At 32.2% G+C, this 27,960-nt stretch overlaps 1 protein-coding gene across 1 annotated transcript in view; it reads right to left on the bottom strand.

Annotated features, from left to right (window-relative positions):
- Positions 1–423: 423 nt before the first annotated feature.
- Positions 424–27,960, bottom strand: part of LOC145283795 (hephaestin-like protein) — a 156,346-nt gene continuing 128,809 nt past the window's right edge. Inside the window, exons 12-14 of the mRNA XM_080132875.1 lie at positions 9,937–10,147; positions 7,230–7,843; positions 424–940 (exon numbers count right to left, since the gene is read on the bottom strand). Of these exons, the coding sequence (XP_079989001.1) occupies positions 630–940; positions 7,230–7,843; positions 9,937–10,147 (1,136 nt within the window). The 3' untranslated portion in view covers positions 424–629. The remainder of the gene's footprint in view (positions 941–7,229; positions 7,844–9,936; positions 10,148–27,960) is intronic.

Consider the following 27,960-nt stretch of genomic DNA (forward strand, 5'->3'; position numbering starts at 1 on the left):
GCTCGTCTGAGCTCAAATCCCTGGCCAATCTTTCACGAGAAACACCCGCCTAGCTGAAACCACTGTCAATAATTTTCCAACTCTTTATCTGTGCCTAAATCAAAATGTAGATTCCATGAACAAAGCTTCTTTCTTAGAAGTGCACGCCTGTGGAACTCTCTTCCGTTTACCTGTTTCCCACCTGATTACAACTTGGATGTCTTCAAGTCCAACATAAGCAAGTTCCTGATAAACTGCCCTTTATCAGACCTCCATTACTAATGATTACTACAATATTTTTCCTTTGATTACTGTACATGCAATAACCCTTATCCCTGAGTGACCTCCGGGCCTTGATAAGTGGTGACTACTATGTAAAAAAAAAAAAAAAAAAATGAAAAATTCCAATTTAAATTTTCATTGTACTTTGCACATTTGAACTGCTTTTGTTTATATAGAATAGTTTTATTACGCATTTATTTTTTTGTTTTTCATATTGTCTTTTTAGGTTGCAGAAATCCTGCAGTAATGAAAATCTCTGAAAATTTTTTTAAAAAATACAAAAGAATTTTTAGCAAGAAATGTATTTTCATTATGCTTATGAATAAATGTTTATGATTTCAATTTGGAAATTTTAGAAATTGCTTCTTCTATCCACGCTGCTTTGGTAAGATAACATATACAGTCTCCATTCCTGCGATGATATGGTCATTGACATGACAGTGCAACAACCAGGTTCCAGGATTGTGTGCCACCATCACAACAGTGTTATAAATACCAGGCCAAAGATCAATGGTATCCTTTCGATGCTTATAATCTGTGTAGTAAAGAAAGGTATTACCATGAAAGTGGACGCTGTGGATATCTACTTCGGTACCAACACTCATAAGATACCAGTAAACAGTATCATCTTGATTCATGATCAAATCATGAAGATTACCATATAGAAAACCATTGATGCCTAAAAAGAAAAGAATAAACATTTTTAATAAAATTATTTAGCAGTACATTTATACTATTCAGTTTAAAGAATATTTTAAATCTTTAAGAAGTAATTGAAACACTTATAAAATAGTGAAAACAAATACATTTGTTGAAAGAAAATAAAGACAACTGTAAAGAGACAAAATAAAAAATCTTTTTAGAATTTAAAAACATTGCAAATTTTAAGGGAATACAATTTTTTTTTTACTTACTAACAAACATATTTATCATTATTTTAAAAGTAATCATAGTTTTAGGAATTTTAATCAAACATAAAAAGCTAGTTAACTAAGATCATTATATATATATATATATATATATATATATATATAGTAATTTATAAAATATATATGGCGATTAAGCTACACTGAATATTCTGCGTTTCATCCACTATAGGATTCGTCAGGCTTATGCGCGAATTTTGTGGTTGCTTCTTGTTTTTATATATGTTGAGGATTTCTAGTTAGCTAATCAGCTTTCTAGTATCCACCGTGCCGCCTCCTATCAGCCAATGGGCATGCATTTTATCGAACAAAGGATCTGTTTTAGAACTAGGTTAGTGGTTTAAGGTAGATCTTTCCTTCCTTTTTTTTTTTAATATATATATAAATATACCTATGTGTACACACATACATGCACATATATATATATATATATATATATATATATATATATATATATATATATATATATATATATATATATACATATATGTGTGATCGTTTATGTATATTCATGTTTATTTAATTTATTTATTTGTTTGTTTTCTATTGTTATTGTTAGTTTTAAAGCTATTTTGTATTGCTATCCTAGAGTAAGTTTTATTTTGTGAACACAGTTGTTTGCTATTTTTCGTCTACAGTTTAATAGATTTTGAGGTTCTTTAAAGTACAGGATAGCAAATTTTTCATGGAGGCATAATTTACATGGGTCGTCTAAATGTCTGCACGTGGTAGCTTGTCTCATTATTTTCCATTCGACTACCGGCGAATGTCCGCTTTCTTTGAGTTTCCAGTATCTATTCTAGTTCTACTTACGTATTGAGCACTTTTAAAGTAAATACTTAAAGTTTATGCATAAATCTATACTTTCGTATATTAAATTTATGTGAGTAATATATATATATATGCTAGCAAGAAAACTCGATATTGCTCAGGAATGAATGAGGATCAACGAATGTTTTACTTTCCCATATTTTATTGTCATTGAAATCCTCCCCACAATTACTTAGTCAATAATACATTGTAGTTTACATTGCACTGTAGAGAACCTACTGTTGATTTTATACAATTATTTTTAATTATAGTTTAAAATGCAAATATCAAATATCATTGTTCAATTATGCTCTAAACAGAAACTGTCATATCCAAAACCTACTGTTTTTATATGCCGGGCTTTTCCATTTGTGCGTTGATAATGATTTGAAGTTTTAAATGCAAATGTCAAGTATCCTGGTTAAATTGTGCGCTAAACAAAAACATTTATTTTGAACATGCCTTTGTCATATCAAAGAGTCTACTGCTGATATTATATGCTGGGCCTTTCTGCTTGTGCAGTAATATAACTTCTTACAGGTATTTGTGATGTTAGATGAGTTCGTTTTTATTTATTTAAAAGTTATAGAAAGTTATTGTTGAAAATAATAATTTTAGTACGACAAGCACATCAATAAAAGAAATGAAAATTTACAATTTAAAAAATAATGTCAGTTGTTTATTTTCTATATCTTCTTTCAAACTTTCATATGTTCTTTGCTTTATCTTTTTTCGGTTCGATAAACTGCAGCATTGTTAAATTATCTTTTAAAAATTAAACTGGGTACATTTTAAACCAAAAACCATTTTTACTTGCGTGTGACTGTGAATGGAAATTTTTTGCAGATTTGCCGTTTAGTTGTACAAATATCATCAAACCAGGTAGTCACTAAAAGGGACACTTAAAGGTCGACACTGGTATCTTAGCAGAAACTTTTTTTTACATGTTTCACAAACTTTAATTATTGAAAATATGATCGATCATGTTATAAAAATTTAATTTAAATTAACCACATTGTTTAACAAATAAGGCAAGATGAAGTTTTAAAATGATTAAATATATTTTATTTTATAATTTAACATTAAAAACATTGAATAATAAAAATAAAATTTTTGGTACTTATGTATTTTTTGGTACTGTGCTAAAATAATAATGTTATTATTTTAAAAGCCATTCTTAACATGGGGAGGTGTTTTGTAACTATTCTGTGCTTCCATCTTACAATTACAAAAACATATATTGTGAAATTTTAATTTAACCTGAAAAAAATATTTAAAAATAGCGTGGTACCAAAAATGTATAAGCACCAAATTTTCGTTTAATTTTACAGTAGATTTTGTTCTCGGATGCATATGATGGCAGATGGTACCGCGCTATTTTTAAAGAGTTGTTTTTTTTTGTTTTATTTTCTTTCCAGTTTAAATTCAAGTTTTAGGATACCTTTTTTTTTTTTTTTTTTAAATTGTAAGATGGAAGTAAAGAATAGTTACAAAACACCCTCATCTCCTCACTAAGAATATTTTTAAAAATAATAACGTTATCATTTCAGCACACTACACTGCACAGCACCAAAAATACATAAGTGCTCAAAGTTTCATTTTTATTGGTCAATGTTTTTAATTTTAAATTATGAAATAAAATATATTTAATCATTTTAAAACTTCATCTTGCATTATTATTTTTTTTTAATTTGTTAAACAAAGTGGTTAATTTTAATTAAATTTAATCACATGATTACATTTTCAATTTTAAAGTTTGTGAAACATGTAAAAAAAAACTTCTACTAAGATACCAGTGTCGACCTTTAAGTGTCTCTTTTAGTGATTACCTGCTTCGAGAAGATTTGTACAACTAAACAGCAAATCTGCGGAAATTTTTTTTTTCATTTTAAAAAATATGCCTCATTTTTTTATTTACTTATTTAATTCTGTTATGTTCTGTCGGGCGTTTTTGATATATCTAACATTTTGTTAAATTATTTCTTTTATTAGACTGTACAGTTACATTACTTTAAGTTTAAGTTACGGGCAAATAAAAAAAATTACGTGTAAATAAAAAAAATAATTTAAAGCCCCACCCTCCAGATGACAAATATTTAAAAATTAGCCCAAAAGGACGATCAGAAGTGCGTCAACTGATCGATTTTCTGCCCAAAAAGTGACATTTTGATGTTAAACATTACATATTTTTAAATCGATTTATAACTGCCCCAAAAAATACGGGCACCAACTCTTCTACATACACGGGGCCATTTATTTTGGGTCAACTTGTATTTAAAACCCGCTGAGTCATGTCACGTGATCTTGACGTCAGCAAGCTCTGAATTTAAAAACCATGTTGTTATCGGTAAAAAAAATTTAACCCTCACACAAGCTAAACTGTGAACTTCTACGCTATGACAACGTTACCAAAGTTATTAGCACATTAAAAATAGTTAGATACGATAGTTAAATGAAAAATAACAAGTCAAAAATGTGAAGTAAAAAAAAAAATACGCTTACAAAAAATATTAACGATCGAAGTTTTTACAAAAAAAAAACAGCCAGACGCCATTTTCTTTTTTAGTAACAGTCTTTACAGTAAGGAAGACGAAGTGAGAGAGAGAGAGAGAGAGAGAGAGAGAGAGAGAGAGAAAGAGAGGCAAACAGACAGACAGAGACAGAGACAGATAGAGAGAGATGTCTAGACAGGAAACGAAATACGTAATTTAATAAACGCTAATGTGAAGTAAAACAAAAAAAATAAAATACTGCTACGTCATCTCGTAACGCTCCCGCGATGACCTCATTTAGTGGCTATCTGTCAATCAAACCTCTTTCACTCGCTTTATAAGCCTTATTTTAACACTATAATCAATTCCTCTTACTCTTGGCCTACACGGTTAAGTGGTTGGAGTTTGTTTCACCCCCGCGTCAAGGCTCCCGAGTTCAATCCAGCCTCACGACCAAAACTATTTTTTTCTTTTACATCTTTAGACATGCGGGCAACGTTTCTTTATTTTTTTTACTTCGCTTATTCTTTAGTTTACTCCCCCCCCCCCCCCATACACACAGCATTTTTTTTTTCTTGGTTTTGGTTTTTCCGATTTTTTTAACATCGTTTCAGGGTTATTATTATCCCCCCCCCATACACACACCTACAAACACCCGGGCAACGCCAGGTACCCCCCCCCCTGCTAGTCTTCAATAAAGTTCAAAACCAGCTTCTGTCCATTTCTCTTCCCTGCAATTTCTTTTCCACAGAAGAGACGTTGCAAGCCTGTCTCTGCTCTATCATTATTTTAATGGCAAGTGCTCGTCTGAGCTTCAATCTATGGTCTCTCCATGCCAAATTTTCACAAACAAATTTTCACAAACAAAACACTGGTCTAGTTACAACAACCATCAATCCTGTCCCTGAATCTAAATGCAAACTCCAAGAAAAAAGCTGCTTTTCTAGAATTGTCCATCCGTGGAACTGTTTCTATCAAGTCAAATGTAAACAAGTTATTCTTAATCAAATACTTCCCAATTTCTGGCCAGAATGATCACTATGCTGTTGTCTCAGTAACCATTGTTCACTCATTAACTCTTATCCTCAAGTAACCTTTGGGTCTTGACAAGTGGTGACTCCATTATAAAAAAAAGACTAATTTGATGCATTCACATTTTTGTACAAATCACAATTTCGTACTAAGAATTAACCATGCGATGAAGATGACAAGTTTGCCTTTATTAGAATTTCGAGCGCATCAGAAGTTGGCAACACATAATCACAAGAATATATGAGGTGGAGCGCAAAATATACAAAGATCACAGCAATATCCACGTTCATTTCAACAACAATTTTTTCAACCTCAATCAAACACTAAGAGAATATGCATGGATGATGCGTTATCCCTATCAGAAAAAATTGAACTCCAAAACCTCAGTGCCGAATTTTCTAACATATTCAGATATCTACCTGATCTGGTCACTTTAAAAAAGGAAAAAATTAAATAAGGGAACTTTTCCTTTCAATTTTTTTGAGGGGGAGGGAGGCAAAGATTTCCTTTATACATAAAATTAACCTAAGTATTATTCAAGTACTCCAGAAGCAAGGTCAATTCCTCCAATATAATGAAGACAAGCTAAGAGAACTGTAACTTAAGTTAGAAGAGTCAGAACACACTAGTGTGTTTGCCCAACCCTAAATTATTGGAGTAGCAGTGGAGTATGTAAATCCCTTCTTCCTAAGTAGCAAGCCTATGATCTGATCACTGCATTTTCCAGTGTTAAGTGATATTTAAAGCCCAAGTAGGAAAAGAGTTACAGGATTCAATAGAGTCGACAATCATTCACATGTCCCTTTCCTGTTGAACAGATGTGCATTGTGACCAAAAGATTTGTTAAACAACATTGGCACTCTGATGCATGCAGTTAGAGGAGAGAAGCTCTATGGTCATTTTTCTGCAAAGTCATCAGCCCACCATTACTTGCTGCAGCATTTTTTTACCTTATACTTGACCCAGTCATAATACTATCCAGCAGTCCTCACCGAGAGAAAGTCGTGTGTTCAAGCAGCACTTTCAGAGTCAGTTCTCAGACAGCTCTAGATATACATAATTCTTGCTAACCATCTGTCATATTCAGGCTTTTACCTGGCAGAGCAACATACATACCTGCTGATTTTGCCAGCCATAATGTTCCTGAATGCAGCCAACATCAAAGTCTGCTTCTTCATGCAGGAGCAGGATAAGGCCAGTGTATTTAGGACTTCACTTCCAGAGATCATCAGAGGATTCTTAAAACTCTCTTACAACAGCTGTCCAGCATAGAAAAAGATCCAAAATAAATGTCCAGATCTCAGACGAACATGGGCACATGTCTGATGAAAGGAACTTGTCCATCAAAGCTACATCAAGGATGTGAAGAGGTATCTTCTGAGCGGCACATTGTCTTAGGATATGCTTTTTCACCAAAATGATCCTCTTCTCCTACAAGAGATGCAATAGTCACTCCATGCCTTACTAATTTGGCACTATATATATTAAACTAGCCCCACCCCCATACTAAATGCAACAGATGGTGAGCTGATATTTCTATACCTTAGACTTGGCTGAAACTGAACGAGAATGTATGTGAATTCTTGAAAAAGTAAATCAGTTTTTTACATGATTAGCAACTGAAGATTTCTTTAATTAAAAGATAATTCTCAGTAACATAAATCATTTTTTTAAACATGATTTGTTTTTAAAGCAAATTTCAACTTACCATGATTTTTATTATTTTCAATAAATTCCTCATCATTTGTATCCACATGACTGCTACAATATTTAGCAATGTTTTTGTCCAGATAATTACTTTCATTCTCATCAAAAACGGTAAATAGCAGAGGAAATTCCTTAAATGTTGGTTTCATAGGTGTGTTTTTCTTACAGATTATCAAAGGACCAACCAAACCACTGTTGGTATCTTTACTTGGATTTACAGCAGAATAGTAGGCATAGTTGATACAGTTTGGATCTTTCGGACCAGGACCAGCAGAATCAGGAACAGTCCACAAATAAGTATACTTCTCTGAAGGTAAAACTTTGCTTCCTTTCCTGTCAGTTGAATTCACATTATCTTCATAGGAGGAACCCTCATTCATTTTGTCATAATGAACACCATGAGGTTGAATTGAAAATGGAAAAGAGGCATTGTTAAAGAATACCACTCTGATTGTATCACCAACATTAGCCCTTATAATTGGTCCAAGAATTCCAAGATATCTGGGATGAGTCAGTGGAATAGTGAAAGTATCATCAGCATATGCACGGAAAACAGCTTTTATGTATTTACTTCCAATCAGTGTACTTGATGATTTGACAAAAGCATTCCCATCACTGAAATGATTAAAAAAATAGTTGTGCATATAACGAAATAGAAATAGTATACAAGATATTTCTCAAATCAAAAAACAAAAACAAACTTATAAGCATGCATGTAAATGAAAAGTCATCGTGCCAAGTCGTTGTGGCAGTCTCATTTGTATGAGGAGCACTCTACTGCTGCTTCCTAACACATTAGCAACAAAACATGCACACAATTGTTTGATGTTTTTCATGCACATTCCTCTGATTTCCAAATTAAACAGATGATAATACAAAGCTGGCTGTTTTAGGTTACTTTTTTACCTCAATCTGACAACCATCATATCACCTATTATTAGATGCATAGTTGGGTTTTTTGTGTTGGGGAGTGGGTGCACTTTGGTCAGATGCTGACATATCTACTTGCAAAAAGCCTTCACAAACAAAACAAGGATGCCTCATCATAACTACTGATCGCCTCTACACAAGTTAGTCATTTTGTTCTAATTCTTAAGTCAGATGCAAAGCAGTCAGTCAGTTTTATTATTGCCAAAATAGCTGAGCCACAATTAGGACTTACCAGTCTTGTAAATTATATTTTTAACCCCTCTCCCCATTAAATAATCCATCAAATTTTCTTTTGTCAGTGTTTATTCTTGTTGCAGTTTTCCTTTTACTTAGAATATTTACCAAATTATTTATTCTTGTCCTTTATTGTTCTCTCTCACCACAGTTTTATTTTCAACACGAAATTGACAGAATACTTTGTCCTGAACAATTCAACGCCAACTCTATAGCCGAAAAAAATACAAACATTGAATGTTAACTTTCATGAATTACAGTAAGTGCTATTGAATAAACTGGAAGTACCCAAACAGACTTCTATACATTTTGATAATACATTGATAATAGTAATATAATAATAGCAATAGTAATAGTAAAGTAGTAATAATAATAGTAGTAATAATAATATAATAGTAATAATAATAATAATAATAATAATAGTAATATAATAATAGTAATGTGGTCTACATCAATGGATTTGTGTTACAACTGGAAAAGATTCAAAAAAGACAAATGACAGCTTTTATTATCTTCTCTCCAATCTAATGACTAATGACTTCGCTTATTCTTTACTTTAGCCCCCTCCCTAACGCACACACCTCCAAACAACCGGGCAACACCGGGTACCCTCGCTAGTCACATAATAAAAGTCAATCCAGTGTATTTACATAGAAACATAAAATACATAGAAAAAATATATCAAAAGAATGTTGAAATTGAAATAAATATTGAATCAACAAAAGTTACGTGAATTGAATTTTTTTTTCTACAAGATTTTTCTTTTTAAAATGTTTACTGTTAATTTGTTTGGCTTGATAATTTAATTACTTAGTGAAATTTGAGCTATATTTAGTTTAAATTTATGCAAAAGGGATGAAAAAGGGAATGGTATGCACTTGTGAAAATTCAGTTACCACTAATTTTTGTGAAATTTTAAACAATAGGTATTATACATCAATTAATAAATATTTGCCAAATTTTTTATTCTTTTGGAATATTTAAAAAGGTTTTTATGGACACACCCTAGTATTTGAAAATTCAAAGTTTTCAGATTTGCATTACATTTTATCCAGTCATTAGACACCAATTAAGCCAGGTTCTCTTAATTTCAATTTCTTATTAAGATCCCCTAAGCCTTAAATTTTAGAAATTTTCTAAATTAAAATCGTGTTATTCTTCTGTTTGACAACGTTCCTTTGCTCTTCCTTTCTCTTTCTTTTCCATGTCAGTTTGGCCAACAATCACTGACAACTGCTAGTTAACTAACTTTGCTTGGTGAAACCATATTCTAATTTTGATCAAAAGATCAAAATTAGAATAAGGTTTTATAAGAAGTGGTACACAATTGTTCTATTCTGAGACAGCTATTGTTATAATAATAATTAAAAATTAATAAATATTTTCATTTGCATAAATGTTTCTCATTTTTATTTTACTCTTGTCAGTCTGGAATTATGTAATCATATCGCCCAGCAAACAATTTGAATCAAGTGTTATGAATCCTGGTTTTGTAACGATTCGGCTAGTGCAATAATTATACTTTGAAATGTGAGAGAACTTACTTATTGGGATCATCCAAGGATCCTCCTCTTATAAGATCTTTATGTCCTTCAGCATATTCCCATTCAATTTCATTGGCTGCGATGAAATAAGTTCTGTTTTCACCCGGTATCGATTCATGAGCAATGCTGCTTCCACATTTCTTAACATGATACAATGCCTTTGTTCCAGCATTGTAATGATCATTTGTTTGACATGACACCGACCAAGTACCTATAATAGAAGAAGACACATTTTCCTTACACTTAATTATAGACTACATAAATGCAAATATATATTTTTTTAACTTTGGGATTACTTTTAAAAACATTTATTCCAAAAATTGATTTTTTATCAAACCATTTCTTAAATTATTTTCATCAAGTTAATTATGAAATACATTTTATAATTTAAAGTTTGGTAACATAACATTTTAATCATAAAATTGGTCCTACATTATCACTCCCACAATAAAACTGCAACCATATCATAAATTACCTAATTCTACAGAGAGAACTTGAATGCCTACTAGATACTATCCTCGAGTGTCTAAGGTCTCTCTGTACAAGACTTTGTCAGGACCACATGGTATGAGAATACTTCTTCCCTAGAAGTAAACCACAACCAAATATTCAAAATCACATTTCGTATTCGCTGCCGGAATAAGATCTACTCACTATGGCCAACCTGCATTAACTTTTACGAAGAATAGTGCACCTACTCCAAGTGATGTCACCTCAAGTAACTACATGAAGCTGGATACTCCACCAGACTAGATAAATTCTTGTCCTGGAATCCAGTAAGCAAGAGACCAAAACGAAAGATAACAACATATGAAAATGGTTAATTGGGAAGAGAAAATTTATATTCTCCATTTCTTTATTAACTCAGTGGTTGGAATGGTAAGCAGCTTTAATGGAACATTCGAATATCAAGGTGTAAATGTAAAAATAAATATTTTAACAGCAAATGATAAAAGAAAATAATATACAGGACAATAACAAATTATAAAAAAGCATAAAATAAGATAAAAATGGGGATCGATATCAAAATGAACATAAGAAAAGAATTAGTTTCATTTAACTTCAGAAAAAAGTGTGCAAAAGAAAGATTGATGCGTGACATGAGGGAGTAATCCGGATCCAAGTTCAATAAAAGAGATTTTATTATCTCCTGCTGAAAAAGTCAGTTTGGTCTGACAGGAAGATGTTCAAGCTCCAAATCTGTGACGGCTCGCATTTATTCCTTGGTGTAGTTTTCAACAGATAAGCATATTTGCTTTCTTTTCGTTATTCTTGTTTGGTAACGATCCTTTTCTCTTCCTTTCTCTTTCTTTTCCATGTCAGTTTGGCCAACAATCACTGACAACTGCTAGTTAACTAACTTTGCATGGTGAAACAAAGTAGCAGGGGAAGGACCCATTTAAAGCAGTGATGTGTCTCACCCCCCCCCCAAAAAAAAACCCAACTCCTTACAATATCCAACCAAAAATAGATAGAATCTATGAAATGGTTCTTTCATGCTTTTGTTTGGGGGGACCTCTCACACAATCATTCAAAAATAGAAATGATGAAGCTTCTTCCTATGCTCGTTTGGAGGGGGGCCTTAAATGGCTTTTAATATTCTTGCTTGCTCTACTCATATGCGACAATATATATATATATATATATATATATATATATATATATATATATATGTATATATATATATATATATACACTAGTTGGTCATATAATACGCTTAAACATGATATTTTAATTTATGCAGATTGCGTGTGTATTATTATAGAATCAATTGCCTATTTACAAGGAATAATTTGCCTGATGGACTAATTCGCAAAAAAATAAATTAAAAATTACAAAATAATAATGATAATGCAGTTCATCAAATTCTGTCTGTGTTTGTTTACAATATCACGTCAGCTGATATTTGGGTGAGTTCCTGTGCATTCATCATCAGATGAATGCACAGGAAACTCACTTCTGATTAATGTTTAGTTTTATAATATGCAAACAAAAATGTTTAGTTTTTTAATATGCAAACAAAGAAATGATTTGCGGCGATTTTAAATGGTATCTCTTCTTATTGCAAGTTTCTTAAATAAAAAAAATAAAATAAAATGATGAGGTACACCCGAGCTTGAACATGGGATCATTCGCTCTGTAGTTGAATGCTCTACCACAGGGCTATATTTCAAGATGTAAACAAATGTTTTTTCTAACAAGAAGTTATTCATTGACATTTTACACATAGTGACTTTTATATAATATAGCCGTGGTGTAATGGTACTTGGTAAAATTCAGTTGTAAAGTTACACTTTTCTGGAGGATGAAGGTTCAATGTAGGTGACATTCAAAATACAAGTTTGAATTACTTAAGACATTATCTCCTGGTGAAAAAGTTGGTTTGGTCTGACAGGAAGATGTCAAACCAAATAAATAATAGATTAAATAAATATCTCTGTTCAAAAATCCATGCAGATTCCCAAGATTCCCGAGTTTTAGAAGGTACACTTGAATAAGGTTGGTGTTTACATAAACCGAAAACATTGTAAAAATAAAACTCAAGATGAGAACAGTAGTCAAAAGCATTGGAATAATATGAGTATTCACAAGATTTATGAGAAACTAGGAAGATTACGATTACTGAAATAGAAATAAAAATTAACCAAACATAACAAGTTTCACCTGACAAAAGGTCAAAAATGGGTTCAGTATTATTATGACTGATCAAAAAGTCAGTCAGGACCAATTGGTTTGTGCTATGGTTATGATGAAAAGATTAGGTTCAAACCAAATGACCAATTTGGAAGTTAAAAGTTGGAAGTTAAAAGTTGGAAGTTAAAAGTTTCGCACTGGAAAGAAAACTCATTTTGCATAGAAAAGAAAACTCATTTTGCATAGAAAAGAAAACTCATTTTGCATGAGTTCAGAAGTTGAAATTTGAAGAAAATCTCACAACTTACATTCAGAAACAAATATACTACCTATGAAAAAACAGAATTTCCTTGTATATAACAGTCTATAGGAAAATAAATGTTTTTAACTTGCACACAAACCAAGAGACTTGTTGTTTTTGGATTTTTTTTTCATATCTTCCACCAGTTGCAGCTCTGATCTTTAACACATTTTGAGTGGTGTTGATTCTCCACTTTTTCTCCTCTGGTCAATCATCAGGCATACCAAGCCAATTAGCCAGAGGATCTCACTCTATTTTGTCCATCTCTGCTGCATTACCACTTTGTTAACATGGTTGTGATTTATTTCATTTTCATTTTCAAGTTGGCCAGTTTAATATATTCTCAACTATCAACTTGCAGTTAAAATGCTCTCTCATCCCCAGGCTAATGTCAGGTTAATCCCCAAAGTGGTAAATTTGTTTACCAGCCATGCATTTTGTTAATGATATTTAATTTGAAGTAGCCAACATGAAATTAATTCCTTCTGTATCAATTTTCTCTTCATGTACATGGTCAATCATAATCTCAATTTCCTCTTGCCTCTGTCAACTATTTAATGTTTAATTATCTAAAGATCTCTCAGATGCTAGTGATTCTTTAAGAAGACAAACTGACATCAGTAAAACATCTGGTCTCTTGTTTTCCAAAAGATACCTGACATTTTTCTAAAAAGCATCCAACTCAAGTTCACCCACATATCTTAACAAAGCCACTTAACACATAATTCTATTTATCAAAAAAAATAAAATAAAAAAACTGAGGTTTTGATTCGAAACTAAACATTTTGTATTTGGTTCTTACATCAGCTTAGCACTTCTGCATACAGCCAAAAAGTGCAGAGACGCCACATTAACCACCATTAAAGTTTCCAGCTGAGAATGACAAAAGAGTATCCGAGCACGAACACGATGGTATCTAGTTGCTGAATGAGAAAATTGAATTACACGTTTAAAGGGAAGCAATCGAGGATCTCATCAGAGATGCCCATGGGGAAATATCTTTTCTCTTCCTGCTGAACAGTGTGCAAATGAGACCACTGAATGGTTTAAAACTGTAATTGAAGCACATGTTCCCATGCAGAAATTCTGTAACCCTTCCTTCACAGGTCAGAAAGGTATCTTAGTGTAGCAGGACTTGTCAATCGATTTAGTCTTAATTTTGCAATTGGGTTGATATGTTGCCGCTTCATCGATCTGTCGCACTAGAAGGAAAGCAATTTCATGCACACAAAAGAAAGAAACAACTCGATGCTCTATTCTACTGATTAATTCAAGAAAAGATATAAAAATATATAGTTATATACAATTGTCCATTGATTGAGATTGTCGGACTGACTTCCTCATCTTGGTTGTTATTGTAAGTGACAATAACAACCAAGATGAGGAAGTCAGTCCGACAATCTCAATCAATGAAAACAACTCATCTCAAAAATACAGACAATTACTACAATTGTCCATAGTTCAATGTTGATTTTAACAGACTCTGCTGAGTCAATGGGTTAATTTCTCTCGATATTGCGGTCGAGATGATGCAGGAAGGGAGAGGTGTGGCAACTTTTTATAAGTTGAGATATAGTCTCAGACTCTCAACACCTTGGTTCCCAATTTCAGCTTCGACTGCCTGGCTCGACTCTGTGTCCTGTTCATATACTCAGGGGAGGGGTGAGACTTGGACCAATCGTATCCAGTTACGTCACACCGGGGAATGTTCTCCCTCTCTTGAGTGCACCTGTGGATTTGCAGGCGTGTTTCTCACAACCGCTGGGGTCATGTCCATAACCTCGGCCAGGGTAATTGTACCCAAAGGCTAAACATCTCTCCTCTAACCTTGAGTCATCATTCGTTTGCATCGGAAACAAAATTATGTTTTCTCAAAATGACATTGAGTTGTCGCTTTTTCTTAAAACAATGAAATTTACAAATCCAATCTTCTCTCAGCAAGGTCTTTTGCCGTCACGTGGGCACACCAATGATAATTAAAGAATAAAAATCATATCTACCCAGCATTTCCCAGTGTTTCAGGAGTTTCAGCCTCCCCCCAGTGAAGAGCCTAATCACCCTTGAAACGGTCACATCAAAATTCTATAGCAAATCCCAATCTCCCCAATGGTTTACTTCTACTTGTGCAGCTGCCATTGCGCAAAGGCAACATGCATACCACAGATTTAACTGACATAAGTACAGTACAAACAGACAAAAGTTTATGGAAGCTAAAAGTAATTTTAAGAAAGAAATAGTGATACGAGGAGCGTGCAATAAGTAATGCTCCTGACCCACTTCCAGTTTAGATGTTGCATGTGCAATGATTTATATTTCTACGGGTTATGTGGCAAATTACAGCTCTGAACTAATTGTAGTTTCTGTTTTACAGGTGTTTCAACTGAGTCAGGTGTGAAATGGAGCCTGTTGAATGTTGAGCAGTGATCCGGCTTTTGTATTTGAAAGGACGCACACCACAGGAGACTTTTTATAAAATTAAAGAAACTTATGGTGATAATGCCCCATCATATGACCTTGTAAAACGCTGGCATCGTGAATTCAAACATGGCCAGAAGTCTGTGGAAACAGCTCCCAGACCTGGTCGCCCCTCTTCTGCCATTGATGAGGCATTTGTCCATCATGTTGAGGCTGCCGTTTTGGAAGATCGGTGCATTACTATTCGCCAAATAGCCCAAGATATCAAGATTAGTACAGGGTCTGTGGAAACTATCATTCATGACCATTTGCATATGCATAAGGTGTCTGCCAGATGGATTCCCAGGTTGCTCACACCATTCCAGAAGCGAGAATGCGTCAAGTGCTCGAGGATGAATTTGGAGATGTGCCAAGAAGATGAGTCAAAGTTTTTCAAAAGATTGATTACACAAGATGAAACTTGGATCCATCACTATGATCCAGAGAGCAAAGCCCAGTCAATGCAGTGGAAGCACTTAGACTCACCACCTCCAAAAAAGGCAAGGGTACAGCCCTCCACTGGCAAGGTCATGCTCACAGTCTTCTGGGACCAGGACGAAGTAGTGATGACAGATTTCCTGGCAAAGGGTACCATAATTACAGGAGCCTATTATGCTTTACTTTTGAGGAAATTAAGGGAAGCTATCACCCTCTGACTTTCACCTCTTCCTAGCCATGAAGTTGTTTTTGAAAGGAAAGCATTTCCCAGATGATGCAGCCTTGATTTCTGAAGTCACGTCGTGGTTGGAGGACCAACCTGAGGTGTTCTACAAAAACGGTCTCCAGAGTTGCATCAAACGATGGGAGAAATGCATAACTCTGGGCGGTTCCTATGTAGAGAAAGACTAATAACTGTGTCAAGTTTCGTTGCTCTACTGCTATGGGAAGTGGGTCAGGGGCATTACTTATTGCATGCCCCTCGTAGCTTAGAGAGAATATACACAAAACCACCAGAAAACACATTGAAGCACAGAAATTAGGAACTTGTGATTCCTGGAAAAATCTACAACACTATAGTAAATAATGGGCAATCAACAATTTGTAACGGGATCCTGGGCGATGCCAGGGACACCGTTCAGATAGATGAGGATGAGAGAAAATGAGGTATGGGTTATGCTGACACTTGGTCAAGGAAAGACCATCAGAAAAATAATATCTGTTTCAATGAAAGAAAAATATAAATCTGATAATGGGATTCTTTAGAACAAGGGAGCTGAGGAGAGAGATTGTTTTTCTAGTTGGGTTTGGTAAAAATGAATTTTAAATAACTAATTGAGGGAGACAAGTACAATAACTTAGATTCAAAATTTCTGCTTTTGTGTCTGGGAAATGTTGTCATTTGGTCCACCTGTTGTATTTAAGTGCTAGTCCACCAAGCAAATGATGAACCTTGAAAGATAATACAGTTTCTTTGAGAGAAAAGTAATTGGAGTTGAAGAGAAAGAAAGAAAAATGGGGAAAAGAAAAAAAAGTGAGATATGGTTACGAAAGAGAAAGAAGAAATTCACAAGAAAAGAGAAAAGAAAAAGAATATAAAATAATGGGAAAGATTCAGAGGAAAAATAATTTTTGAATGACAGAGGGGGAAGAAGCCAATTTAATAAAAACGATTGTGTTCTTAGATAAAGATTTTTTCTGGCTGGAATCGAGCAGTGCATATTGCCTTGGCCTCCTGCCCAGTAAGGTGGGGTGGGGGAGGCCAAAACCCCAGAGAAGCTAAGTTGAAAAGTTCTTGTTCCTGGGATATTGTCTAAACGAACCTAGTTGTAACAACCTGCACCAGAAAATCATTGAGAACTCGAAGAACTTAGTTTTCCATGTACAAAATTTACCACAAAGATTTTTTTTAAATAATTATTTTTGTTCATAAGAAATGCTCTGTTATTTTTTTAAACTTCTGAATTGAAACATGGTTTTGTTACAGCACCGATGCCAAATTGCAACTGAGAAGGGCAGCATACAAGCCATTCAGCAGAGCATCTACGAAGGATGAACCCAACCCCAGCATCTGATGACAAGCGGCTGAAGATAAGAGTTGCCACATAAACTTAGGATCATGCACGTTTTGCATGCCCTGAGCAGCAGAGTGGTATTTTCCGGTGACCAGTGAGAGTCTGGTCACCCCTGAGGGGTCCACCACTAGATAGTTAAAAATGTAGCCCTGCTGGGTTGCATCTATGGTCCTGTGAGCTGGGATTTACAAACACGGTCAGGGGTATATCCCAAATATGGTCCCGTGAACCATGATAGCGACAGATGCGGCCCAGAGGATGTATAGGGTTATAAATTCCCCCACTTTCCAACAATTATGAGGTTGTTTGCATGCCAACCGAGAAGGCTAACATGCTTGCCAGTTGGTTTGCCTCAAACTCCACATTAGACCCAGCAAACCACTCCCTCCCTGACTTTCCTTTGTGGACTGATACCACACTGGATGATTTGAAAATTACCCCTTCTGCATGATATCATAAAAAAACCTAGACACCTCAAAAGCATGTGGACCCGATCTCATCCTGGCTGTGCTATTAAAAATTGCTCCACTGAGATTGCTCCAGTCCTTTCCAAACTTTACAACGAATCTTGCTTTCCTAACTATTGGAAAACTGCTTCTGTGGTACCAGCTATGGATAAAATAGTAAGTCAGACTAGCCTTTGAAGGCTTGGTTGTGCAACTAGTTTAGAAAGAAATTCTCAAATACTAGTCTTTTTCTACTTATGTTGGCATTATTTTTAGTTATTATGGAATTGTTGCCACAGGAATCAAGCAATGCCAGTTCAGTAGCAGTTCAGTAGAGGTAACGTTAAACATTGTGCAACCCTTACTCCACTATAAAATCCCAGGTTTTTGAGAGGAGAGGAAATAATACAAAAAAATAAATAATATAAAGGAACATATTTCCTGTGTATGTTTTATGTGTTTGGCTAAAACTGAGACCTACAAAGAATATATATGCATATGTATATATTCTGATTCATCATGATGCATGCATTACGGAAAAAAATATTGTAATTTAATACTCTGAAATAATTACATAACAGTAAAATACAAAAAAAATCATTTTGATAGCATTTCAAACATTACAACAGATTTGAATCAACATATTTCACGGAATTTGTATATTGCTGATGCCACTTTTAACATAAAATATATATTAAACATATTTCTTTAAATGAATAGCAATACACAAATAAAAGTATAAATAATGTATACATTATTTGAGAGGTGGGAATTGTTTAAAACAATTTCTAGCTAATATTAACAATTGAATATTTATAATTCATGTAACATTTTGTTGTTATAATATTTACTGATGCTTGACATTTAGACATGCTAAAATGATATTTGCTAAAAACAAAGCAAAGACTTTTTTAGTTTTCATCTGATATTCTTTTATAAGTATTTCATAGTTATTTAAGAATTATTTGTTAAAATGGATTTGAAAATTAAAGTTTTAATTTTAAGTTTCTTTATTTTAACCTAACAAACGTTATTGAATGCTTGTGCTATGTTGATTAAAAATTCAGAATTGTATTAAACATTATTAAATTTAAAAAATGGTTTAAGCAATTACTAAAAAATTTACAATACCATAACAACCTTAATTTAACGTTGTTTTATTAATATTTTGGAATATTTTGGGTTCAGGAGGCTTATTGTACTGAATAAGGTGTCTTTAAATGAAAGAAAGATTAAAAAATAAAAGAAATTTCCCCTATATTAGTGAGAAAATTATAAAACCATGCAAGTGAAAAAGTTGAAAATTTTGTTTAGGAATTTTAGATAAACTAGTTGTTAGATTTTGTAAACAAGATGGAATCTCAAAAAAGGAGACCAATAATCTTTGGAATGCAGAAAAACGAAGAACAGCAAGATACGTAGAATTAAATAGAAATATACTTAGCAAGATACTTAAAATGACAAAATGGACGATTTTATACTAAAATCAGGTGACAAGAAACAGGTGCCGAAATAATTATGAATTAAATTGTCAGCAGCAAATTATTTTTGTTTCTCTAAAAAAACAAACTTTTTTAATTGTGTATGTTCTTCACCTAAAATTGGAGAGTTTGTTCTTTTTTTTAAAAATAATGGAGGACTTGTTTAGTCATGTTTAAATCTTTAATTGATAATTTTTGCAATTGTTTTGTTACTCTGTAACATGTGGGAACATGCTGAGAATTGGCAGCGAACCGGATGTTAACACATCCACCATGAGAGACAAAATGAGAAATCGTCTTTTGCACATGGCTCCATGCATCGCTTCCACTTGGGAAGGAAAAATTAGATAACCACAAAATAATTATCGACCAATGGCAGAGCTCTACGCTTAAAATAAACACCTCAAATATCACAGTCGCTGGGAGCCAGTTTGCCACTATAAAAACGAGGGATTTGAGGGAACCGAAAGGAAGACAGGAGATTCGCCCCTCTGCGTCAGTGAACGCATTCTCCCACCCGACCTAAAGAGATGAAGAAGAAAAAGAGATAAGGCACCAGTGAACTGAAGCCGACTACGCTCTCATGTTATGCGCCAGACGCCTTCAATTCTAAACAATGCCTAATTCACATAAACCAAAGAAGAGAAGAGGAGAAAGAAGACGAAGACGCTGGGCTGCTAGCGCTGATAAAAGAAGTCACTCGATTCCAGTTACAAGCCAGGACACGCATCACCGACAGCAGGATGACCGGCCTACCCTAACCCTCTCCATCTCCAAAAGATAAGTTACATTTTACGAACATTCATTCCTTGTCAATTCATACATACCTACAAACATTTTATGAACATTCATCTCCTTTGTTAAATCACATTCCATCCTATGAACACTTTGCCTCTCCTAATACAAATTGTTGGTAGTACATAAAATCGGTTCTCAACCTTCAATATTCGTCTGTCTTTAATTATATGGAGTCAGAATCTACACACTTCCAACGTTATTCATTTCATGTATTCTTGGTTGTGGCCTCTATGGCATTCTTTCCCATCTCCCCCTAATTCTTTCATAAATACCGAGGCCATAAACATATATCAGGTCTTGTTGCTTTCATTAAATATTATCTCTCAATATAGGTTATCATCAATTATTTCAGGTTTTCTGTGCATATTTTTATTTATATCATTTTCTACCGGTGTAGTCTGTTCCTGCAGTCTCACATTCCAAAATTTAATAAGATTTTGTCAATGTACTGCGATTGATTCATCATAATAGTTTCTTTTCATGAGTAAACTGTAGAAAACCTAGAAAGCATGCTATCTGATCATGATTGGCCATTTTGAATTGTTTATTCAATCCATTTTTAACATCTTTAAACATTTCATCAGAATTTGATGCAAGTAAAATGTCATCAACCCATAAGACAAAAATCAGTAATTTATTGCTTACAGTTTGGGTATACAAACATGTTACAAGAAAGGTTCTTTTCATGTAAGTAAGAACAACATTAGATAAGTAAAAATGAGATTAGGATAGACCGAGATTCGAACTTTGTAAGCAAAAATGGAATTTCGCATTGTTCAGTTTCACATAAAATAGTTTAGATATGTTGTTGTAAAGGGAATTTAATTGTTCAATTCTTTTAATGAAAACTGAATTAAAATAAGGTCAGCTAGAAAAGAATGAACAATAGCAATTTAAAAACATATTGAAAATAAGTTAGGTTGAAAAATAAGTTAGGTTGAAAAATAGGTTAGTGAGAATTCTTTGTCTGCAGAAGTGTGTTTGGGGAACATGTCAGCCACGTGAGTTCCCCACGTAAGTGGGTCACATTCAGAGCCATGTATATTGACATCATAGCAAAAATGAATTCTCAATATAGGAGCTAGTTTCAGGTGAGTCAGGGAGAGGAAGATCGGAGACAGTCGAGTCCGGATCAAAGTCAGCACAGTCAGCCGGACAGAGCTGACATAATCAGAGGAGGGTCCTTTTAGAAGTGAAGGGAGAACGTTTTAAACATGTAAAAACGACTTTGAATTCCTTGACGTCATCATCCTTCGACTGGCCGATATGATAATAAAGAAGTTATCGTCATGTTTTTGTAAAACTGTTGTCTTTTTACAACAAAGGCAATGTGTAATCATCGTTTAATGAACTTTGTATAACCCATCCTAAGTAATGTCTCTCTCCATCATGAGTAATGATTATCCTCTCCCCTTCTATGTTAAAAAGAACTGTGCATCCCCTATATCTCTCCTCGCAATATATGTTATAAGAAGAAACATCCACAGAACTGTAAAATGCATGTCTTCTCTCTCTCCCTCATCATCGTCTAGCTTGTATTACATGTACCCGTTACATGTCTCCATCATCTCTCGATATATGATCTCCAATATGAACACTATTATACAACAAACAGAGGTCCACTAGGCATTGTTTGAATTGTTCCTATTTACAATGCCTTCCCATGGGACAGTTAGACACCAGGGTCGTTTTTTAATGTGGAGCAAAGGAACAAAAATAAAAATTGTCTCAGTCGTGAAGGATTTCTCCTCCACTGACAGAACAAAAAATTTAAGTGTAGCATCTGAAGAACAGATACTATACTTGGATCTTGACCCGAAATTATGAAATATTTGATCCCAATTTCTTGCACTTTGTTTTAAACCATGCAGTGATTTATTAAGTCTCCAAACGTAATTTTTATTTTTCATTATGAATCCCTCTGGAGGAATAATATAAATTTCAGTCGATCATGGCATTTAAAGAAGCATTTTTTATGTCCATTTGATGGATATTAAGGTTATACTGTAATGCGATTTGCAATAAAATTTTTATTGCCGTTAAATTTGTGGTTGGTGAAAAAGTCAAGTATTCTATGCCATAAATCTGAGAAAATCTCACTTTTGCCCATTTTGGACTTTTTAGGAATCCTGTGATAAAATCACAGCTTAACAAAGAACACCATACATTGAAGATGAAATGAGGAAACTGTTCTTCAGTCCATGACATGAAATTACCATTTTTATTCTTAATGTTACATTTCATAATTTTCAGTTTTGGAGGTGAGAATTGATTCAGCATTGGTTTGATTAGGGAGTGACATTTATTGACATTTAAAGACTAAGAACACCTAGCATTTAAGGACTCATATGTAATCTTACTCCATATTACGATGACAATTATTTTTTAATTTCCATAATTGTAAAGTTTCCAGATTTCTTTCATCTTTTACAATCCAAGCCCTGTGTGATTCACACATTTAGTTTGCTGTCTGTGCAATTTTGCTTTGCAACTTGCCAAGATAGGTAAATTGGCACTTTTTAAACAAGTCCATTTTAGGGAAGAGATATTTCCATGTTGGTTCAGATTTGTGTTTTCACAAAAAAACAAAAAATATAATTTGCCAGTGTTTTGAGACAGTATAATAATATTTTGCTTGATGTGTCAGCAAAACTTGCAAGGTCACTAGCAATATCAGTAATTTTATCTGCAAAACTCATGCAGGTAGCAGTGTCAAGCCATTTTATTTCATTTTCTTTCAGCTTTCAGCAGTGAAATATGGAGGATGAGTTAAGACAGATTTAAACCAAAAGAACTGACCTCAAACATTCTGCTATCTCTATCATAATCATATCATGGTTTATCTATAAACCGTGTTATTGCATCATCTCATCTGGAATAATACATGCCAAAAGAATTTTTTTCATCATCTGAATAGAATCAAAAGCTTTACAGAAACACAAATACAGCAAAACAGCTTTCAGATTTCTTCCGTAATCCTCTGTACAATTTAAATTTTAATAGATTTTGATCTATTTCTGCAGAAGCCTTTTTAACTTCAATTAAGGATATTTTCAATTATAGATCAGATTCGGTTCAACAATATTGTAGATTTGGGCAGCAATGGCTGTTAGTTATTCCTCAGTAGTTTGAGGCAATAGACAAGTCACCTTTCTTTGGGAATGAAAATATGAACCCTTTTGTTTATTTATTGAAGTATTGCTGATTGCTACAGATTTTAAGCAAAATATTGAATTTGCCTGTTTTCTAGAATCCAAGAGGAATTTCATTCTATCCAACTACTTTACCATTTTTCAATACCCATAGTTTTCAAGCTCATCAATGGTAAAATTGCTAGAGAAGTTATCCATTATACTTTGGCATCTGTTGTATGAGTGAAGATAGATTGTCAAGGAACAATGGATGTGTACTTTCAACAGATAAACTATCAAAGCTAAATAGGGTAGCAGCACCTTAGTTCAACAAAAATCTAAAAAAAACCCAAAAAAGTGTGAAACAGTGAGACATGTTTTCTAAAGTGTGAAAGCGTCATCCTTCATCCTTCACTCATCTCAATATACGTTCACATTCTTCATCTAGGCACAAGAATGACTTGATTTGCATCCAAGAACATATTTCATATTTCACCATGAGCACATAAAACATAATGGATGAATTTCCATATCTGCTCCTGCTTGGAAAAACGCAGATTTTTCTGCAGTTGGCAAGAATGGTAATCAGTGCATTGGTGGCATTAAATAGCATCCACAAAATTCATCCTTAGAATGATAATGGTTTCCTTCAATGCTGAAAAAATAGCATTTTCTTGTTATAACAAAAATGAAGATGATATGAATCAAATAAAGCCAAATGTCATTCTTCACTTTTAACGATTTCAAGCATAAATAATATTATTGTAATATGATAAAAATATACTTATTCAAGTACACAGAGTAATAATGGTTATGGAAGCCTATACCTGAATACAGAACCCCTTAATATTATTATATTATTATACCTCGTCAGTCATAACCTCCTGCAGTATTAGAATTACTATGTACATCTAATACTGCAGGAGGTAATGACTGAAAAGGTAAAATAATATTAAGGGGGTTGAATTCAGATATAGGCTTCAATAACCATTATTACTCTGGGTACTTGAATAAGTATATTTATATCATTTACGTTGCCAATAAATGAGGGACTATATGATCAGAATATTTGCCCTAAATAAAATATTCTACTAAAGACATTTAATAACAATTGAAAATAAGTAGCTTTTTTGTATTCAAAATCTCTCCAACCCCAAGGAAAATTATGATTCATCAATGAATATTGAAACATTTTTAACATAATTAGTACTGATGTAACAATTTACTAAAGATGATGAAACAATCAACAATTAATTAATGATGATCATGTCCTTACTGATGATGTAACCATTAATAAAATTACTGATGATGTAACCATTAATAAAATTACTGATGATGTAACCATTAATAAAATTACTGATGATGTAACTATTAATAAAATTGCTGATGATGTAACTATTAATAAAATTACTGATGATGTAACCATTAATAAAATTACTGATGATGTAACCATTAATAAAATTACTGATGATGTAACCATTAATAAAATTACTGATGATGTAACCATTAATAAAATTACTGATGATGTAACCATTAATAAAATTACTGATGATGTAACCATTAATAAAATTACTGATGATGTAACCATTAATAAAATTACTGCTGATGTAACCATTAATAAAATTACTGATGATGTAACCATTAATAAAATTACTGATGATGTAACCATTAATAAAATTACTGATGATGTAACCATTAATAAAATTACTGATGATGTAACCATTAATAAAATTACTGATGATGTAACCATTAATAAAATTACTGATGATGTAACCATTAATAAAATTACTGATGATGTAACTATTACTAAAATTGCTGATGATGTAACTATTAATAAAATTACTGATGATGTAACCATTAATAAAATTACTGATGATGTAACCATTAATAAAATTACTGATGATGTAACCATTAATAAAATTACTGATGATGTAACCATTAATAAAATTACTGATGATGTAACCATTAATAAAATTACTGATGATGTAACCATTAATAAAATTACTGATGATGTAACCATTAATAAAATTACTGATGATGTAACCATTAATAAAATTACTGATGATGTAACCATTAATAAAATTACTGATGATGTAACCATTAATAAAATTACTGATGATGTAACCATTAATAAAATTACTGATGATGTAACCATTAATAAAATTACTGATGATGAAACTATTAATAAAATTGCTGATGATGTAACTATTAATAAAATTGCTGATGATGTAACTATTAATAAAATTACTGATGATGTAACCATTAATAAAATTACTGATGATGTAACCATTAATAAAATTACTGATGATGTAACTATTAATAAAATTGCTGATGATGTAACTATTAATAAAATTGCTGATGATGTAACTATTAATAAAATTACTGATGATGTAACCATTAATAAAATTACTGATGATGTAACCATTAATAAAATTACTGATGATGTAACCATTAATAAAATTACTGATGATGTAACTATTAATAAAATTGCTGATGATGTAACTATTAATAAAATTGCTGATGATGTAACTATTTATAAAATTACTGATGATGTAACCATTAATAAAATTACTGATGATGTAACCATTAATAAAATTACTGATGATGTAACCATTAATAAAATTACTGATGATGTAACGATTAATAAAATTACTGATGATGTAACTATTAATAAAATTGCTGATGATGTAACTATTAATAAAATTGCTGATGATGTAACTATTAATAAAATTACTGATGATGTAACCATTAATAAAATTACTGATGATGTAACCATTAATGAAATTACTGATGATGTAACCATTAATAAAATTACTGATGATGTAACCATTAATAAAATTACTGATGATGTAACCATTAATAAAATTACTGATGATGTAACCATTAATAAAATTACTGATGATGTAACTATTAATAAAATTGCTGATGATGTAACCATTAATAAAATTACTGATGATGTAACCATTAATAAAATTACTGATGATGTAACCATTAATAAATTTACTGATGATGTAACCATTAATAAAATTACTGATGATGTAACCATTAATAAAATTACTGATGATGTAACCATTAATAAAATTACTGATGATGTAACTATTAATAAAATTACTGATGATGTAACCATTAATAAAATTACTGCTGATGTAACTATTAATAAAATTGCTGATGATGTAACCATTAATAAAATTACTAATGATGTAACCATTAATAAAATTACTGATGATGTAACCATAAATAAGTAATTACTGATGCTGTAACCATAAATAAGTAATTACTGATGATGTAACCATTAATAAGTAATTACTGATGATGTAACCATAAATAAGTAATTACTGATGATGTAACCATTAATAAGTAATTACTGATGATGTAACTATTAATAAGTAATTATTGATGATGTAACAATTAATGAGTAATTACTGGTGATGTAACAATTAATGAGTACTTACTGATGATGTAACCATTAATCAGTAATTACTGATGATGGAACCATTAATAAGAAATTACTGATGCTGTAACCATTAATAAATAATTACTGATGATGTAACCATTAATGAGTAATTACTGCTGATGTAACCATTAATAAGTAAATACTGATGATGTAACCATTAATGAGTAATTACTGCTGATGTAACCATTAATGAGTAATTACTGCTGATGAAACCATTAATAAGTAATTACTGATGATGTAACCATTAATAAGAAATTACTGCTGATGTAACCATTAATAAGTAATTACTGATGGTATAACCATTATTAAGTAATTACTGATGATGTAACCATTAGAAGTAATTACTGATGACGTAACCATTATTAAGTAATTACTGATGATGTAACAATTATTAAGTAATTACTGATGATGTAACCATTAATAAGTAATTACTGATGATGTAACAATTATTAAGTAATTACTGATGATGTAACCATTAATAAGTAATTACTGATGATCTAACCATTAATAAGTAGTTATTGATGATGTAACCATTACTAAGAAATAACTGATGATGTAACCATTAATAAGTAATTACTGATGATGCAACCATTATTAAGTAATTACTGATGATGTAACAATTATTAAGTAATTACTGATGATGTAAATATTAATAAGTAATTACTGATGATCTAACCATTAATAAGTAATTACTGATGATGTAACCATTAATAAGTAATTACTGCTGATGTAACAATAAATAAGTAAATACTGATGATGTAACCATTAATAAGTAGTTATTGATGATGTAACCATTACTAAGAAATAACTGATGATGTAACAATTAATGAGTAATTACTGATGATGTAAATATTAATGAGTAAAAACTGATGATGTAAATATTAATGAGTAAATACTGATTATGTAAATATTAATTAGTAAATAGTGATGATGTAAATATTAATGAGTAAATACTGATGATGTAAATATTAATAAGTAAATACTGATGATGTAAGTATTAATAAGTAAATACTGATGATGTAACCATTAATAAGTAAATACTGATGATGTAACAATTAATAAGTAAATACTGATGATGTAAATATTAATAAGTAAATACTGATGATGTAACCAGTAATAAGTAATTACTGATGATGTAAATATTAATAAGTAAATACTGATGATGTAACCATTAATAAGTAATTACTGATGATGTAAATATTGATAAGTAATTACTGATGATGTAAATATTTATAAGTTAATACTGACTATGAAACCATTAATAAGTAAATACTGATGATGTAAATATTGATAAGTAAATACTGATGATGTAA

Source organism: Euprymna scolopes, chromosome 8 (assembly GCF_053919585.1).
Source record: "Euprymna scolopes isolate OS-2025 chromosome 8, ASM5391958v1, whole genome shotgun sequence".
Taxonomy (NCBI): Eukaryota; Metazoa; Mollusca; class Cephalopoda; order Sepiida; family Sepiolidae; genus Euprymna; species Euprymna scolopes.